Source organism: Rhinolophus ferrumequinum, chromosome 27 (assembly GCF_004115265.2).
Source record: "Rhinolophus ferrumequinum isolate MPI-CBG mRhiFer1 chromosome 27, mRhiFer1_v1.p, whole genome shotgun sequence".
Lineage (NCBI taxonomy): Eukaryota > Metazoa > Chordata > Mammalia > Chiroptera > Rhinolophidae > Rhinolophus > Rhinolophus ferrumequinum.
In genome coordinates, this window is record NC_046310.1 from 15,230,245 (window position 1) to 15,249,484 (window position 19,240).

The window sequence follows — 19,240 nt, forward strand, 5'->3', positions numbered from 1 at the left end:
TAGATTTCAGCTTTCTCTGGTGTCCTAAGCCAGTTGCCACCCATCCATCTGCTTTCCAGCTTCCAAATTTTTCTGGATGTCACATCTGTTGCTGTTTCCTTGCCAGGTCTGTCCTTGTGGGTTTCTGCCTTTTAAGAATCCCTTTCTGATGTTTTAATGGTGTTCCAGGAAAAAGTGGAGGTAAATGTTTGGTCTACTATGTTTAACCAAAAATATTTTCTGAATTTTCTACAACTATGTATTATAATATGAAACTTATTCTTGTTAAGGCTTCTGTTAATAGTAACAAAAATTTCTGTTAATTGGCTCTCCTGAACCCCAAAATCTAGTGATGTGTGTTACTTTCTATTGCATTAACTTCACGCATACTAAAAATAACACTCCTCTGATGAAATAAAAATGGAATAAGAGCCAAGTGCATAACAGATACTTAGTAAACACTGAATTAAAGAGGTAGCTCTACAATGAGAAATTAGACTTAACATTAGTTATAACACATACTCTTCAGAAATGTACATGCCTTTGAGTTATTTTTTCTTCTCTATCCCCCCATGTTCTATTTAGGGGAAAATCCCCTGCACAATTCATGATATGGGACTAAAGAATTCATGAATTAATTTCTGAATATCTCATAAATTAACATTAAGTACAAACATATGAGTAGTATCAAGCTTCAAAAGGAAATTTTCGCAATAAATATTTATTTTAGCAGACTAAAAAACCATACTTAAACTTTAAGCCTGAAATGTTGATAATGGTATAAATTAGTACATCTTCTACAGAAGTTAATTCAAAACTAAAAATGTACATACCCAGTCATCAGGAGAAAGCAAGTTAAAACCACAATGGACATACCATTTCATAAGTGCTAAAATAACTAAAAGAGACTGACAACATTAAATGTCAGCAAGGATCTGAAGCAACTGGAATTCTCATATATTGCTGATGGGGCATAAAATGGTACAATCACAGTAAAGAACTGTTTGGTAATTTCTTATAAAGTTAGACATGAATATTCCCTATGACACAGCAATTCCACCCTCAATTATTTACCCAAGAGAAATGAAAACATACATCCACAAAATGCCTTCCTACTTTGTTTCCTTGAAAATAAGACCTAGCCAATTGGCTCTAATGCGACTTTTGGAGCAAAAATTAACATAAGACCTGGTATTGTATTATATATTATATTATGCCCGGTCCTATATTAAAATAAGACCTGGTCTATATTAATTTTTGCTCCAAAAGACACCTTAGAGCTGATGGTTGGGCTAGGTCTTATTTTCAGGGAAACATGGTAAGACCCAGTATTTATATTATATTATATTATTATTATTATATTATATAAGACCCAGTCTTATAGTAAAATGAGATCGGATCTTATATTAATATTTGCTCCAAAAGATGCCTTAGAGCTGATTGTCCGGCTAGGTCTGATTTTCGGGGAAACACAGTAGCAGATTTATTCATGATATCCCCAAACTGGAACCAATCCAAATGTCTATCAAGAGGCGAATGGATAAACAAAGTGTGGTACGGTAAAAAAATGGAATACAACTCAGCAACGAAAAGGAATGAACTAATGATACACACAATCATATGGATGCCTCTCAAAAACATATGCTGAGCAATCCTATTTATATTAAATTCTAAAACAGGGAAAACTCATCTATGACAGAAAAGCACTGGGTGGCCTGGGGCTGGACGTGGGAAGGATTGGCTGTAAATGGGATTGGGAGGAAGATTTTGGAGTGATGAATATGTTCTCTATCTTGACTGGGATAGTGGTTACATGAGTGTATACATTTGTCAAAACTCATCTAATTACACACTTAAAATGAGTACATTTTACTGTATGGAAATTGTATGTCAATAAAGTTGATAAAAAATGGGAAGTGATAAATATAAAACTCAGGATAATGGTTACTGCATGGTGGAGTGAAAGCAAGGGACAGAACTGACAATAATTTAGTCCTTAGTTGGGTCTTAGGTTCATAGGTCTTCATTTTCATTTTGTTATTATTTGTTATAATGTATGTGTATAACATTTCTTTTTTTTTTGAAAATACAACTATAACATTTTATTGAAGGGTGTTAAACTAGTTCTGAATAAACGGAAAGATAGACCATGTATAACATTATTTTTACATATTAAATATTACTTAAATAAAAATACAAATTAATAAAAATGGGTGAACTTCAGGATCAGAAAACTAAAGTTTGGCTTTGAGTTCTAACTAGTTCTGTTCCTGGATAAGTCACTTAGCTTCCTTGAATTACTTCAAATGATTCACACTACCTTACACTGGTTGTTCAGAGGAACATATGAAATAATATACATAAAAATATTTTGAAAATATAAAATGCTATGTAAATTACTTGAAGACTTTAATAATGGGAGCTTAGTTAGAAAAGTGGAAATGAATTATACGCAGAGAACACTGATAGAACGCTAGTATTATGGGGTCACGATAACATGGGCAGAAGAAGAGAAGTAATGAGAGCAGTGAACATATATTGAGTTCTTACCTTGGGCCAGGTACTGTTCTAAACTTTTAACATGAAATTACTAATATAATCCCCACAAGAATGCTACTAATTTTGGAGCTGTGGAAGGGAGGCTCAGAGAAGTTAGGTAACTTGCCTCAGGTCACACAGCTTTAAGTGGTACAGACAGAATTTAAACCAGATTAATTTTGGCTCCAGAAACAATGTCTTTAACCATCACACAAAAAAAATAGCAAGTAACATATTATAGAAGGAGCTTAGGATCAAGGAATGTAGAGAGAGAAAGAAAAGGAAAGGAAAGTCTAGCTTGTACTACATGTCATACATTATTAGAAATGAGGAATATGAGGGAAAACATGAACAATGCATTAAACACAAATCATTTAAAGTAATATTTTCATATTTCTTTTTCTCATATTTTTACATTTCTAAGTACGTATTTATTCACAGAATAACCACTCTGAGGAGACTAATTCTGGGAGATTTGACATTGTCTTTAAAAGATACAGTTTTATCAGACTTGGCAAGATTTCTTGCCCCAGGATTTAGTCCGCACCCTCCCCATGAGACGGTTATTAGTGAGATGTCAGCACTGTGGAAATCTTCGATAATCCATACAATTTACTTAGGAGAAGCGTGCTGCATTCAGTTAGAAACCAGAAGACCCAGATTCTAGTTGTGAATCAAAGGATCAATCAAGTGACGTAAATGAGGTGTCTCAGTTTCCCCACCTGTACCACATATTTTGTAGCAGAGGCCAAGGCCGAAGTAGAGCCAAGCTCATGCTAGACAGCAGCCAATGCTAAGCGCCAAATGTAATCAGTCAGCCCACAGCCCTCTTCTCAATGTGCGAACGTAACGTGGACACGCACCCATGCCCAAGCTAGGTGGCCATTTTGTGACGTTTTCCCTCCCTTAAGATTTTTATGAAGCTCATTTTACTCTGATGTCCAATAGAAAAATGACCAGAAAAGGAGAGATGGGAAGAATAGAATATAGTAGGATTGACCTACGGCAACATCTGAAATTTACCTCATAAGAATAAAGGGGGTAAAGTGAGAGTTAGCGGGGGGAAAAAGGACTTTATAAAGAGAAAAAATAAAATTAAGTCGCAGGCATGTTCATCATCATCTTATGTTTTGGGCAATTCAGTCAAAACCCGGGATGCTGCCTGTTTAGTATCAGGAACATAAAGCCCAGGAATGCAAATTAGCACTAAAACAATACATGAGGAAAAATAAACACCTTAAAATGCATTTATTTATCTTTATTTTCTAAAAGTTTTATAATGAACACACATTACTAATATAAAGAAAAGTTTCTAAAAATCTTTAACTTTTGACATGATACAAAGTGGTATAAAATATATCATAATGCTTTAGAAAGGTATACATGCAAATTAAAGTACATCATATGTTAGTCAACAGAAAAGGGAAGAAAATAAATTGCTATACATAAATTATCAAGATATAGAGCTTCTGAATATCTAGATAGAACATATTTCTGGTAAAGTTCATACAATAATTGTTGGTTCTTAAACAGGAAAGGATGTCTGAATACACCGAAACCAAGCCTATTTCAGAGTATTTTTGTACAGTCTTGTCATTTTGTGTTAGATACATACAACCACCTGCTGAAGACAATGAAACAATTTTATGTTTTTGTAAGAATTTAGATTTTATAGTGTCAACTATTAGATATCTAAAAATAGTTATGCAATATAAAAAAAAAGGTTGCTTTGCTATTTGTCTAGGAAAGGTATATGCCCAAACAAAAAGTAAATACAAAAAAATTCCTTCGCAGCAATTCCAATGTAACACTTAAACAGTACAAGAAGCAGGTATCGCTTACATTCCTCTCTAACTTCAAAACATACCCGGATCTTTGTCTGTAACTCCACTTTCCTTCAGATCTTCAGATGCTATTAACTGCGTAAAACATTTCCTCCCCAGGGATTTTTCTACAGCAGCTATCTAAAAAGTTAAAAAACAAAAAAAACACAAATACTTTTGGGGAAACTATTGCATTCAAGTAGAAAATTGAAAATAATTTGAGAAAGGTTTCTTTATTTTCTAAAAGATCCCATGCTACAGACATATGACATTTAACATTTTTTCCTGTAAATAACTTTCAAAGATACAATCTCTTACCTTATGTTTAGATAATAGGGGACTGTGGGGAAAAAAGAGAAAAAAAGAATTAAAAATAAAAATTACAGCAGACATATGCTTCCAAACAAATGTCACTGAAAAAAGACTAAGAAAATATTACAGCTTCCCTGGACTCTAATATCAGCACACATTTCCACTGTTGGAACATTACCACTGGTTCACATAGTTCAAAGTGCAGCTATATCATGTGTTAATCTCCTTCGATAGCCAGTTACTATTGAAAACCCCCAAGTAAACTTACAAATGCTGCGATCCAGAAAAAAAAAAGTTAACCTTTTGCTAATGATGTATTTGAAGAATATTTCACACGCATATATATTGAAACTTTTAGTTTGTCGTTATAATCTAAAATAGATTATGGCAGAAGACAATTTGATTGGCATTATCCATGGGAACAGACAACAAAAAAAATTATTTTTAAATATTATATTTTAGGAAATACCCACTTTTAACAGAATGCATACATCCACCAAAAGGCATGCACAAAAATGTTCACAGCCATTTTATTTATAATATTCAAAAACCAGAAACAATCCAAATGTCTATTCACAATAGAATGAATAAATAAACTGGTACACAGTCACATGAGGACTCCACACAGGAATAAAACAGAGCATATTACCATTACACACAACAGCATTTAACAGACATAATAAGGGGCAAGAGAAGCTAGATACAGAAATCTACATTCTGTGTGATTACATTTATATGAAATTACAGAACAGAGGAATACATACTGTTACAGAACTCAGATAGTGGTTACTTTGGGGTGAGTGGGTACTGACGTGGCGCATGCATTGAGGGAGCTTTCGGAGGGGCTGGATTGTTCTGTATGTTGGTCAGAGTGGTAGTTACACAGACATATATATATGTTTATGTAAACATTCATCAAGCTTGTGCACTTTACTGTATGTATAACTCAAACACATTTTCATATTACAATTTTAAGATAATGATTTGGGAGTAATTATCCAAATTTAAAGCATAAAAATGCCAAGCTCAGGTTATGTTCAATAAATATTTGTTTTTAAATAAGACATTTGTATCACATTCAAAAATTATTAGTTCCATGGGAAGGGCAGAGAAAAATATCTATACTGAATATTTTGAAAGTAAAACAATCCCCTTTACCTATTTTAAAAGATCCCATTATTTTAAAACTCTATGAAGTTGAAAGTGAACCTATTTCACAGGCTAAGAAATTAGGTTATCATATGGAATCCCTAAAAGTACTGTTTAAAAGGTTCTAAATGGCTAACACAAGAAAACCGTCATCACAAAAGTTGAATGAGCATCACTTCTGAATCTAGAATCATTCAAAGGCTGGTTCTCCAAAACAATCGGATGCAAAGGCAATTCTCTACTGCATCAGCTAAGCAACAATTACTTGTGCCTGTTCCATGATTAACAAATAGAGTTTTAGTTTAGTCATTGTGATTCTGAGCAAAAAGCAGACAAGGTTAGCAACAGAATGGCGTCTTTCAGCATTCCTAAGGGCTTAGGATGTTCACCTCAGATCTGCCCGGTGGGTGTAATCATTATCGTGCCCCCTCACCTTCAGAATTCTAAGTTTTCAAACAATGACTTAAAAGAAAAAACATCTAAGTGTTTTATTGTTACTGTAATTTAGTTTTAAAGACCTAGCTGTTTGATACACATAAAGTAACTTAAAATTATTTGGTAAATAGGTTCATGTTGGTTAATTACTGTGCTGCATGCATTTGCTTTCCAGTATTAGGCTACATTTAAAGATGTGTTTTTACTACAACATACAAACATTAACAAACAACTACAACGAAAAATCCTAACACACAATTTTTTCCCATCTGAATCATCTAATTTCTTAACCACAAAGAGTCACAACTAGGAGTTATATTTAAAATTTTCTAATTAGAAGGTACTTTGAACCTATATAAAGTTGACCTTTTACTGAGTTTAGTTTAAGAAACAGATAAAAGCTCAGAAAGGAACCTAATCATTTTATTTTATCTGATTTAATTTCTTCAGATATTAAACATTAACAAAACATTAACAACATTAACAAAACAAATGAAATGGATTGTGTATTTTATTCAATGCCACAATGCTTCAATATTCTATTGCAACTCATTCGAACAAAATACTGAAATACTTACTCTTGATGTGTTGTGCAAAATTTAGTAAGCTGTTCAAAATCTTCACCATTAAATCCTTTTTCTGAATTCCTTACAGACGTAACTGTATGTGGTTGTACAGTTTTCCATTTTGTTTCTAAATTTAAAATATTTGTTACTCAATGAATATTACAAATCATATTTAGGAGTGAAAAATAGTTAACTGGCACCACTGATTAAGATTAGCATGCAAAATTACCTTCTCAAACAACCCAGAAGTTAACAGTTAGAAATAGCTAAGTGATGACTTTTCAATGTAAGTAAATATTACCCCAGAGACTAAATTAGCCAGTAGGGCAGGCAAAGGGATCAGAAGAAATGCAAATAGTTGCAAGAGTTCTCTTCTTGGCATTGATATGAAGAACACAACACTAAGAGAAAGATTTTCTCACAATGACATGGACTTGTGGTAGAAATGCTACTTTCTTTGCAACATTAACTTAGCTGTAGAAACATTTAGTTTCTGATTTACAAAACCCAGGCAAATATGTTAACTGTTTAGATAGCAACCTGTTAGATTTCTGATAATTCCACATTCTCTGTTAGTCTGTACTCACCCCATTGTTCTTGAATGGAAGAAAGATTTGCGAGCAATTGCTCATGATACAGTCGTTCAAGCTGAATGAACTTCATTGCTTTCTCATCTGAATAGAAAATTTGAGGAAAATAGAAATCCAGGCTATTTACATTTAGCCCCATATTTGAAGAATAATGTCCTATATAAATTGAGAAATATGAAGCTTACCAAAAAATGAGAGGACTCTAAACATTTTTAAGTTTAAACAAATCTTAAGTAAGGTTTCTTGATTTCGAAGTAGGTACATTTTAATACAGCATATTATGCAGTAGCTATCTGGGTTCCATTCTATAAGCAAACAGTAGAAACTAAAAGAAAGTTTTAATACTCAAGGAATGCCTGCTTGCTAATACTGTGTTTCCCCGAAAATAAGACTTAGCCGGACCATCAGCTCTAATGCGTCTTTTGGAACAAAAATTAACATTAGGCTGGGTCTTATTTTTAATATAAGACCCGGTTTTATATTATGGTAAAATAAAATAAGACCGGGTCTTATATTAATTTTTGTTCCAAAAGACGCATTAGAACTGATGGTCCGGCTAGGTCTTACTTTTGGGGAAACATGGTAATATGTCTCTGGCAGCCAATTAATCATAATTTAACTGTAAATAGGACCGACATAAAATCCTGGAATCTAAGTGTTTCCCCTACTTTTTCTTTCCTTAAATTACTTTCTGTGAAGCAAATATGCTACCCTCTTGTCAAACTTTCTGATTTCAACTTACCTTGATCCTTTACTTATTTCTCACTGAATGCTTTTCTCCCACAAAACCAAAGGATTACATGCCTAAACAAGGACAGAGCAAAACATTATATGGATCTTTTGTAAAAAATTTAATTAACTTGCCACAGTAATTTTCATAATTATGTGATTCTTCCTTTTTGTAGATTTTCTTATAAACTTCTGCGTTCTCCATCTGTTGCACACACTTAGCACCACATGAGGTTGGGATAAATTGTCCAACTGTCTACCTTCCTTTGGGCCATGTTCTAAATGTTGACCCAGAAAGAAGGAAGAGGAAAACTCACTGTTTAGCTTTTTGTCCTTCCCAAGGTCACCCAGACATTCAGTTCTCTCTCTCATTTGTCGTCTTAAAGATATACCAGGAATCATAAAATCGTCCAGGGAGAAGCAGGGACAATCAATTCCGCTTTCCTCTGCCCATTACTTAAAGTATACCAATGTTTCTCACTTTACAGAACATAAAAATTATCTAAAACACTTGCTAACATGCAGGTTCACGGGTCTGATCTCCAGAAGCTCTGATTCTAGGGCCCATGAATTTGCATTTCTAAGAAGCGCCCAGGGATGTTGACGGCAGGTCTGCACGGTACTACACCATACTCATAATTTGTTTTATATATAAATAAATAAATAAATAAATAAATAAATAAATAAATAAATAAATAAATAAATAAAGGGCGTTCTAGCTTCATTTCCACCAGAATTAGACTTTCCACATACTGAGTAATAAACTGCCATGGTCTGAGGTTGTTACCAGGGTGCTCGGTAGGGTTCACGGCGGTAACTGCTTCTCTCTCACTCTGCGGAGAGGTGCGATGAAAGTTAACAAGGTAGAAGGAAAAGAAATCACACGAATGGGGAAAAACAGACGCTTCTGATAAATTCTCTGTAGAGAGTCTATAGTGGGCCATCCCTCAAAAAGAAAAGCAAGTTTTTAAAAGGGGAAACTGAAAAACTGAGGGAAGAAATCTTTCCTGTACAAGAGTTTGCAGACAGTCTCATTGGACAACATTTATTTTGTTTATTACGAGACAAGAATTCAATCTCCTTTGAAGATGTATCTACAACTGTAATAAGACAGTCCTAGATCTGCTATGTGCAATATGCTTCACAGGCCTTACCATAGGAATACTACCTGACTTGCACTTCTGTTTAAAAAAAAAAAAAAGAAACTCCAATGGATTTTTTAATTGTAATTTTCACTAACATGATATCCCCCCCCCCAAACACACAAATATTTAGATTTTGGTAAAATTAGGGCTTATTTACGGAAGGTCGAATTGGGGTGGTTCCAGAGAATTTTTGGATAGAAATGCCCTACATCTTGCTTTCTGAGGTGATTACATCGGTGCACACAACTGTTAAAACCCGTTGAAAATGACAGATCTATACATTTTATGTAAACCTCAATTTTTGAAATGGGCAGTTTTTTTCTTAAGAGGTCTAAGAATTTCTTCCTGTAATTCAGAAAAGGATACAGTCTTCCTCCTGGAAATAGGACTCTGCTATCTGTTGAAAACAAACAAACAAAAAAACCCCAGGAAATTAACATTTGGGTAAGAAGTCAAATTTGGGAGAAATCAAGACCTTGACACTCTGAAAGTCTCTAATACGAAACTAAGAAAACTCTTTATTTAACTACATTTACCAGTTCAGAAGAAATCTGACTATAAGCACAAGACACATTTGTGAAGTCACTTTTATTAAGCAAAGCAAACAGAGACATTCTTTGGTCTTAATACAACCTCATTCTGCCTATTCTATTCCAAGTCAAAGCAAACTTCACGGATGCATTAGAGTTTAGAAGTAAAAACTTTAAAGAATGAGGAAAATACTACAGAGGCTTATAAAAGTATAACACAGGTAAGAGAATGACTTTGTTTATGGTCAATTAAAAAGCTGAACTATGTCACATGACAGGAGACCTTAAAACGCTACTCATTTCATTTCTGTTTCACAAACTACCTCATGGGACACTGACTTTTGGTTCTGTTTTGATATTACAGAAAAGGCTGGGTCAAGTGCTAAATGTTGAGCAATGATGCTTGGACTATACCAAAGTGCTGCAGAGTCTAAAGGGCACTGGCGGGGGGGGGAGAGGGGGCACAGAGTCGGGATCTGGTCCCAGTCGCGGCTTATCACTTACCAGATTCATTCTAGGGCACCTTCAAATTTTAAATATTCTTTGGTTCTAAAAACTTTGGGATCTTTTATTTGGATCTTTATTTAATGCAGCATTTAAAAATAGAACCATAAAACAGAAATTATTTTTTTTGAGAGCTATCTACATAAATTGACTTACCATATTTACAATATTTCATATAAGTACTTGACACCCTTAAAACAGTTTCCTCTGACTCCTACTAAATTTCTAGTAAAAAAACACAACAAAAAAACCCCCTGGTGTTCCACTTATAGATTAGTGTCTCCATTTTCCAGGTAGCTGCCAATGCAAGTTCTTTGTCAAAGCTATAAACGAGCAATAAAAAAGGAATAGCTTTTCCAAAACCCACAGTGGAAACAGCATATGTTTAAAAGAAAATATATGCCTAGTTTAAATTTATTGTACAGATATAACACTCTTCCATGAGCAATATAGAGAACTGGACTCAATCACCTTTTTTGTACATTTTTAAAGTTTGATTCCATACTTGTCTTCTACTGTGAGGACTTTACAAAGCATAAATTGCTTTTCAAGACTCTGTTTGTCTTTTATCAGCTCTTTGTTCTAATATCATAGCACTAGTTTGAACCAAATCAAATTGTCACTATCCAACCTTTTTTTTTTTAACCTACAAAATGAGAATTCCATATACTACGGCAACCACTAGTGTGCTGATAAATGTTTAACAATCAGCTCTAGAGTGTTGGGGAGAGCCTTGATTTGTAGCATTTGCTCATTTTTGTGGTGTCAATACCACCATCATGGCTGATTTCAAGCTATTAATAACAACATGGACATCACTGAAAATGGTTCTCATGTGCTGGTGTACTTGCAGGCTAGAGCACACCACTGGGTTACATCTAATAGAAATCAGTGATCACATTTCACCCCCAAACTTCCAGGGAGAAATCTATGGCATGGCCTAGATTTCTCTACCATACATAACATGAGATACAGTTTTAGGTTGGTTGCTCATCACGATAGTTGCCTAGCTCTTCAAAGCCATTGTCCTTTCCATTTTGTGTTTGTGCATCACAGACACAAAGTTATTAATAAGTAGCTCTCACTTAAGTAGTATTTTTGGGCAGCCATACCTATTCGGAACCAGATTATCTGACACTACAGAAATATAAATTTCAATTAGAATTCAGTTCTTTGGCAGTTCCAATACTGTAAAAGACAGGGTCACGAAACCCAATGCCTCAAAAGCAAAACGCATTTCCAGGTGAAAGGACAGCTTGAAAAATAAATATACAGGGCATTTCCCCTATAAAAACCTAACCCTGGGAAGTCTAGCAGGACGAGAGAAGATGTGATTTTCTTTGATGTCCCATGTGTCTAAATCTGGGAGGTAGCCTGGTAGAGCAGAAAGAAGGTAGGTTTGGAGGTCAATAACCCAAAACCACGTTCTAGTCCAAGCTCTGCCATTACCAGCTGTGTGATCTTGGATGTATCATTTCATGGCTCAAAACAGGAATAATAATACCTACAGCCCCATGAGACAAAGCTGCTGTAAGGATTAAGTGAGAATGTGTACTCAGCATAGCGCCCAGAACATAGCAGTAGGTGCCTGAAATGGTTTTTGAGTCTGAACCGAAGTGCAAGATGCAAAGTTAGAACTCATCCCTCTCCATTTCCACTGTCACCACCTTAACCTGGATGCTTTCTCACCTGATGCTTGTATTATAAATGTCTTCTTTTAGTTCTTATTTTTATCAAAATTATGAATATATATGGTTTAAGGAGTCAAATAGTTCTCTAAGGTGAGTATAGGGCCTGTCTTGCCCTATACCTCTTTCTTCAGAAGCAAGCACTTAGATTTATTCACCTGTTGCTGTTTTTTTAAACTTCTATATCTCTAAACATTATGCTTATATTTGCTATTTCTTGATTTTTTTCAGTTTTAGTAGACGATGAGGATTGAGTCCTTTGATTCTTCCCTACTCCAATCCTACAAACACAAACACTTTCTCTCAGATACTCACCCATTCCACAGTGTTATATTGTAGTCATGGGTAGATAAATAGTTAATGTTTACTTTATTATGAGCCAAACTTTTTTTTCCTTTCGTGAAAACTCTGTGTTCCCTGGAGTTACTTTTTCTTTTTTTTTTTTTGCACAGTTTTCCATGCATTTCTCACTTGTATAACTCCAAACACTCCATCAAGAGCCTAAATCTCTCAATATATTCAGACACATCAAGTATTCAGTAACAGAAAGGATTGCAATAGTCTCTCTTCAGACTCTCTGGTCTGCTCTAAACAGGACTGGCTACCCTCTCCTTGGTGCACAGCTGTCATCTTAGAATCTCCCTTCACCTGGGAATTCCCTTCACCTCTCTCCTGGGTAACATTCCCAGTTTCCTGTGTTGCATATCTTCCTATTTCTTGGTTTACTCCCTTGTTTGGATGGACTGTATCCTCTAGTAGTTTTATGAGAAAGGGTAGAAGGGAGATACCAAGGTCCCTGAATGTCCTTGGCATATCTGAAGAAGTGACAGGAGGCCAGCATAACTGGGAAGGAAGGAATGAATAAGGAGAGTTGTAGGAATTAAGGTCTAAGAGGTAACAGCCAGATCACGTAGAGTCTCATAGGCCATGGTAAGGATTTTGGTTTCTATTCTGAATGAGAAGAGAAGCCACTAGAGGGATTTGAGCAGAGAAGTGACATGATCTGACTTCAATTTCATTTGGATCCCAGTGACTGCTGTGCTGTGTAGAAGAAAAAACGCAATGGAAGTCAGAGTGAAGGCCGGGGGGGGGGTGTGTGCATAGTGAGGACTTTACTGCAAGAATCCAGGTGAGATTCGATGGTGTCTTGTACTGAGATGGTAGCAATGAAGGAGGGAAGAAGAGAGCAGATTCTGGACATATTTTGAAGTGGATCTGCAGGACTTGCTGATCGGATTTGGATGTGGGGGAAAGTGAGTAAAAGATGACTTCCAAGTATCTGGTCCCAGCAACCGGACGGATGGAGCTGCCATTTAACAAAGGGAAGACTGAGACAGCGCAGTTTTAGGAGAAAAATAAAAGTTTAATTTTAAACATCTTACATTTCAAATGCCCATTAGACATTTGAGGAAGCTGGATATTTAATTCAGAACTGAATTCGGAAGCACTCTAATGTTTAAAAATTACTAACATTTGGAGGACTCAACAAATAAGCCAGAGAAGGCATGGCCAGTGAGTTAAGAGGTAAAAACCAAGAATGAGGGGTCCCAAAAGGCCAATAAAGAAAAAGTTTCAAAACAGAGTAGTTGATCAACTTGTCAAAGCTTCTAATGGCTCCGGTAAGATGAAAACTCAGGACTGACCACTGGATTTGACAACACTGTGGTCTCTCGTGGCCTTTACAGTACAATTTTGGTGGAGCAGTGGGGACAAAAGCCAGACTACAACGAGTTCAAGAAAGAACTGGGTATGGAACATTACTTAAATAGAATTCTTTCCCCAAATGTTTTAACGTGAATCAAATCATGGGGAAATAACCAGACAAATCCTAATTATAGGACATTCTACTAGAATTCCTGGGCTCTTCGTGTCAATGATATGAAAGTAAAAAAAAAAAAGAAAAAAAAAGAAAAAACTTTTTTTTAAACTTAAAAAGCTACAGGATTGCTCTGGATTATGAAAGACTAAAGAATCTTGACAACCAAAGGTAGTATGTGCTCCTTCACTGGATCCTGGATTGGGGGAAAACTAGTTACAACGAACATTTGTGGAACAACTTGAGGTTAACGTAACTGTAGGCTGTATATTAAATAATACTGTATGGATGTCAAATTCCTTGGGGTTGATAATGGCATTGCTGGCTATGTTCTTGGGAAATACATGTGCAAGTATTTAGAGATGAAGTGACACAATGCCTGAAAATCATTTAAAAATGTTTCCGGAGAAAATATGTGTGCATGCGTGTTGGCGGGGGTGTGTGTGTGCAAATTTGTGGCAAAACGTCAACAACTGGAGAATCTAGGTGGAAGACACAGTGTGAGGTGCTAGGAATTACTGAAATGAATAAAACATCATTTCATTTCTCCCTGATTTGTATATCCCTTCGGAGGTGAGAGAATATTTTGTATTCCTGGGCCGAGGGGGAAAGCCATTAGCTGGCTCTGCGGCCGCAATGTCTCAGTTTACTGCACGCTTCACCATGTCTTTGCTGAGCCCCCAGTCTTCATGTCTAACAAGCAATCTCTGACTTTGTGACAGTGAGAGTATAGTGATAACGTGTAACATTTATTTGTTTTTTCCTGTGTACCCAGCACTATGTTAAATGCTATTACCTGCATTTATCTCATTTAATCGTCTACAACTTTACAGAAGAAGAAACTGAAAGCCACTTAGCTTGTCAGTGGTAGAACCAAAGCCCATACTTTTAAACCCTGTTATACTCTCCAGGTTGTTTGGAGGCTGAAATAACAATAAGTGTGAATATACTTTGCGAAGTCAAGCCACTAAACAGATACAAGGAGGGCTGAAAGATTAGAAAGCTGCCTTCGTGTTGGTGCTTCTCAACTCTGGCAAGTTAGGAACACGTCAGATAGAGGTCAAAACGCAGCACCTATTTCCTCAAAGGCACCCTTCAAGTCCACAAAGGACGTAAATATAAATCTGTAAGAATATACATTTTCCTGCCTTGGGACAAAAGTTATTTTACTTTCTAAAAATTAAAAATTACTCACTACTCATTGCAAAAGTTAAAATGAAACAGAAGTAAATGAAATAAAAAGTAAAGCTTTTTTCCATTCCCATATGCCAGTTATTTTCATTTTCAGGAAAAGCAAAACACAGCTCATAAATATCTTCATTTTTTTCTGAGTTGGCTCTTGTATAAAAAAGCTTCCCCGTCACTGTCCTAAGGGCCTTCCACTCTCTCCATCTTCTAAGTTACCTGCCCAATGATCAGAAGAGTTATTTTTCTAAACTTCATATTTGACTATGCATTCCCATAATTAAAAACTCTCAGCCCTTGAAAGGAAGGCCTTAATATCCCCAGCTATCCAATCTCATTTCCAAAATCTTTTCCATCGTAATCTCCAACAATATCCCAGCCATGCCTTTAGACAGGCTGCTCTCTCTTCCGGTGCCAGCTCGCTGTGTTCATCTAGTGAGCGCCTGCACATCCTGCAGAATCCCAGCTCGAGAGTCAGCCTCTTTGGACCTACTGCAGACAGGACCAAATTGATGAAGCATTTTGTGCTTCTACTGCACCTTAAACATGTCTACTGTCACCCTTAATACAGACTTCTACAATCATTGATATACGTAACTGTTTCTCCCATTCCATAGGGGCTCTCTTAAAGACAGATCCTGCTACGTAATTGTTGCTTCCCTAGCGTCCAGCATTGTTTTCAGCACCTGGGTGGTGCTTACTAAGCACGTGCTACACTGACTCTTATTTGCACACAGCTTATTCACTGAATAAAAGAAGTCAGCAACTGTTTGAATGAGACAGTACCATCCAAGGCCAGTGTGTGGCCACCAGTCAGTACTACGCACATTTCCCATCAGCCACTGATCCAGGGGCATCGTCGCCTGGGCTCACCAATGACAGATGGGGTAGCATCAATGACAGAGAATTGGATTTCGGGTTATTGCCAACTCTGGTCCCAGAATGTGAGTGAGGCCGGAAGTGAAGGGTTTCACGTCCTACCTGATGAAGGCAAAGAGGAAGGGCTGTTGAGTCCAACTCCTCCACTTCACCTCGGATCAGTGAGAACAGAGACTGCAGAGCCAGCTTCGGGGCTTCCGGCGGGTCGTTGGCGTTCCCTTCAGCAGACGCTCCATCACCAACAGCACGTGCAGCTGCACCTACTACAGTTTCTTGCATTAAAGGTGGGGAATCTTCTGAAGAAAGCCCTTTAAGAAGTAAACAAAATGTCTATGTTAGAACAAATTTCCATCACGGTGAATACCTTAAAACAATTATTCCTGATAATCATAAAATTTTCAAATAAAACTAGTTATACAAAAACCAAAACAAAACAAAAAGAAAGGAGAAACCACAAGTTATTATCCTGCTTAACAGTATGATGATACCTGAATGCTCCTATCAGCACACACATAAACCATTCTTTGTGTGTGCAGAATTAAGAATATTAAAAAAGATCTAAAGAAAAGTAGGCAGGTTAAAACCTGACCAAAAACTTGATTCTCCCCAAGGAAAAAAGGATTAGCTACAATTTGAAGTCCTGGCTTGCCCCAAATACATAGAACTGAATAGGAAGATAAATGTGTTTATCATATGAAATGGCTAAAAAAGTTAAACCTTCCTCTTTAAACTCTGGTCTGATAACTTTAGAACTACTTCTGGGTCCCAGACGAGCAGGAATTCAGATGCCAGAGCTAATGGCCACTGAAAAATTTTTTCCTAATAAAAAGTAACACAAACTTCTAAAAAAAAAAAAAATCCTAAATGAATAACTGCTTGGCCCACAGCTCCTGAAATGATGCACAAAATTTAAAACATTTAATCATTATATATATTATAACTTCACCCTTCACTGAAACCTCAGTATCGGTTCTAATTTTCGTATCCAAAGTGAACAGACTGCCTGCCTGCGTGCGTGCGTGCGTACGTCCCTTCAGCTGGTCTGCCTCCAAGGCTCTTTCTCAGTAGTGTGTGTGCACCGTGACTGAGGCTGCCTGTCCAGCCCTTTAGAGTGTGTCCAGAACCCTGTCTTCTATCGCCTTCCAAATAAACACACTGCTCTGGCCACACCGGTCAATTTTTCAGCTCTCTAATACACACTCTGTGCCTTTCTGGGCAATTACAGACTCTAACAGTTGGAATATCTTCCTCTCATCTATGCCTATTTATGTTCTACCCTAAAGAAATCCATGTATTTCCCTGTAACATGGGCCTGAAGTAAATTTATTTCCCTCCAATTATGGCCTTACATTATGTTGTGTTGCACTATAGTAACTGGTGTAATGTCTCATCTTTATTAGATCATAACTCCTGAAGCAGAGGGATTAATTTATCTATCATGTATCCCAATTATATCCAGCAGTGCCTTCAGCATTAAAATTCCAAGTCCTGTGCTTTAAAAAAAAAAAAAGAAAAATCACCTATCGTGATTCCTTACATTTTCCTGCTAAATCCATTTTCTAAGTTATTTTAATAATTAATGTTATGCATAAGCACAATATATAAACAAGCACCATTACAAATATAATTATGTAGCCAACAAAAAATTTCAATAGGAAGAATATTAATCATAAAACATAACCAACAGAAGTCCCAAAACCCTATACAGAAGTTTAAGGATTCCAAAAGCAACAGAAGACTAATGCAACAATCAGAAAGAATATAGTACTTTAATCACCAAGGGTGGGGAGGGGATGGAAAATATGAACTAGGCTCAGATGGGTCATTCCAGATGGGTTAAGAGGTCAGGGAAACTTGCAAGACTCATACTACAAAAGGATTATCTCTTGGGGCTTGAAGATCTTGAACTTCAGAGATGACTTAAATAAAAAAAAACTGGCTTACCTCTTGAGATATTATTCCTTGCTAGGACAAGTAGTATGAAACAAAGAGCACTGGAATAGGAGCAAGAGAGTTCAGTTCTGTCATTTTCTAAATGACTTTGGATTAGACATTTTATTCTCTGTACTAGAGTTTCCTCACCTTTAAGATGAAGGGATTGGCTAGATCTCAAGTCCCTCCTAGATCTGACCACCTCAAACATTCAAAATCTCCAGAGGAATTCTGGTATTTAAGAAATGTAGACAGGATGGCCCCAGCCTCCAGGGCAGTTCTGATGGATGCAGGCTCCTGGCCTTCCCCAGAGCCAGGCCAAACCTTGCAGACCCAGCTTCCAGATTGGCACTTATAGCCCCAAGCTCTAAGTTCACTCCAAGTTGAAGTTCAGGCCACCCTGCTGCCCCAGGCTCCAGGCTCATGGGTTCATCAGATCCACCCCAGTGGTTCCAAAAACCTGGCTGGCCCCCAAGGACCCAGGCACCACGCTGCCCCCTGTGGACCACAGCACCAGGCTGAACCACCTACTGACCCAGGCACTAGACTTACCTGTCAAAGGAGTCTAGCACCAACCCTTTCCACGTACACCACCAGATGGAACACCCAGACAGGCAGACTGGTGAAACTTTCCCTTCCCACGCCATTCTGTAAACACTGCCTTAAATACACAAACACCAACGCAAGGCCATGTGGATCACAAATGACCAAGGAAACATAACACCTCTAAAGGAAACTAATAAAGCTCTAAAAACGACCCTAAAGACATGGAGCTCTATGAACTCTTTAAAAAAGATTTCAGAATAATCCTTTTAAAAAATTCAGTGAACTAAGAAAACAAATAAATGAAATTAGGAAAGCAATATGTGAACAAAATGAGAAGTTCAACAAAGAAATTAAACTGCTAAAAAAAAAAAGAACAGAAATCCTAGACTTAAGGAGTGTATTGACTGAACTGAAGAATTCAATAGTCAACAGCAGACTCAATAAAGCAAAAGAAAGAATTAGTGAACTCAAAGACAGATCATTTGAAATTATACAATCAGAAGGCCAAAAAGAAAAAAAGAATGAAAAGGTGCAGAGAAAGCTCATGGAACGATGGGGTTCAATTAAGAGAAACAACTTACATATTACTGGAGTCCCAGAAGGAGAAAAGAGAAAGGGGCAGAAAGCAAACTTACAAAAATAAAAACTGAGAAATATCCAGATCTGGGGAGAGATTTTGACATCCAAGTTCATGAAGCTTATAGATTCCCCAAAGCTTCAACCTAAAAGAATACATTATAATAAAGCTGTTTAAAATTAAAGAAATAGAGAATTTTAAAAGTAGCACGAGAGAAAGAAATCCTCCCATACAAGAAAACTCCCATAAGGCTACCAATGGATTTCTCAGCAGAAATTTTGCAGGCAGGAGAGAGTGGGATAATGTGTTCAAAGTGC

The 19,240-nt window shown here is 36.6% G+C and overlaps 1 protein-coding gene across 3 annotated transcripts in view; it reads right to left on the minus strand.

Moving 5' to 3' along the window:
- The window catches only part of CNST (consortin, connexin sorting protein), a 75,754-nt gene that overhangs the window by 18,845 nt on the left and 37,669 nt on the right, over positions 1-19,240 (minus strand). For all 3 annotated transcript variants that reach the window (XM_033099881.1, XM_033099882.1, XM_033099880.1), the window contains 6 exons: positions 15,971-16,176; positions 9,633-9,663; positions 7,390-7,476; positions 6,815-6,929; positions 4,659-4,680; positions 4,385-4,481 (listed from right to left, as the gene is read on the minus strand). In XM_033099881.1, coding sequence (XP_032955772.1) covers positions 4,385-4,481; positions 4,659-4,680; positions 6,815-6,929; positions 7,390-7,476; positions 9,633-9,663; positions 15,971-16,176 — 558 coding nt within the window. The remainder of the gene's footprint in view (positions 1-4,384; positions 4,482-4,658; positions 4,681-6,814; positions 6,930-7,389; positions 7,477-9,632; positions 9,664-15,970; positions 16,177-19,240) is intronic.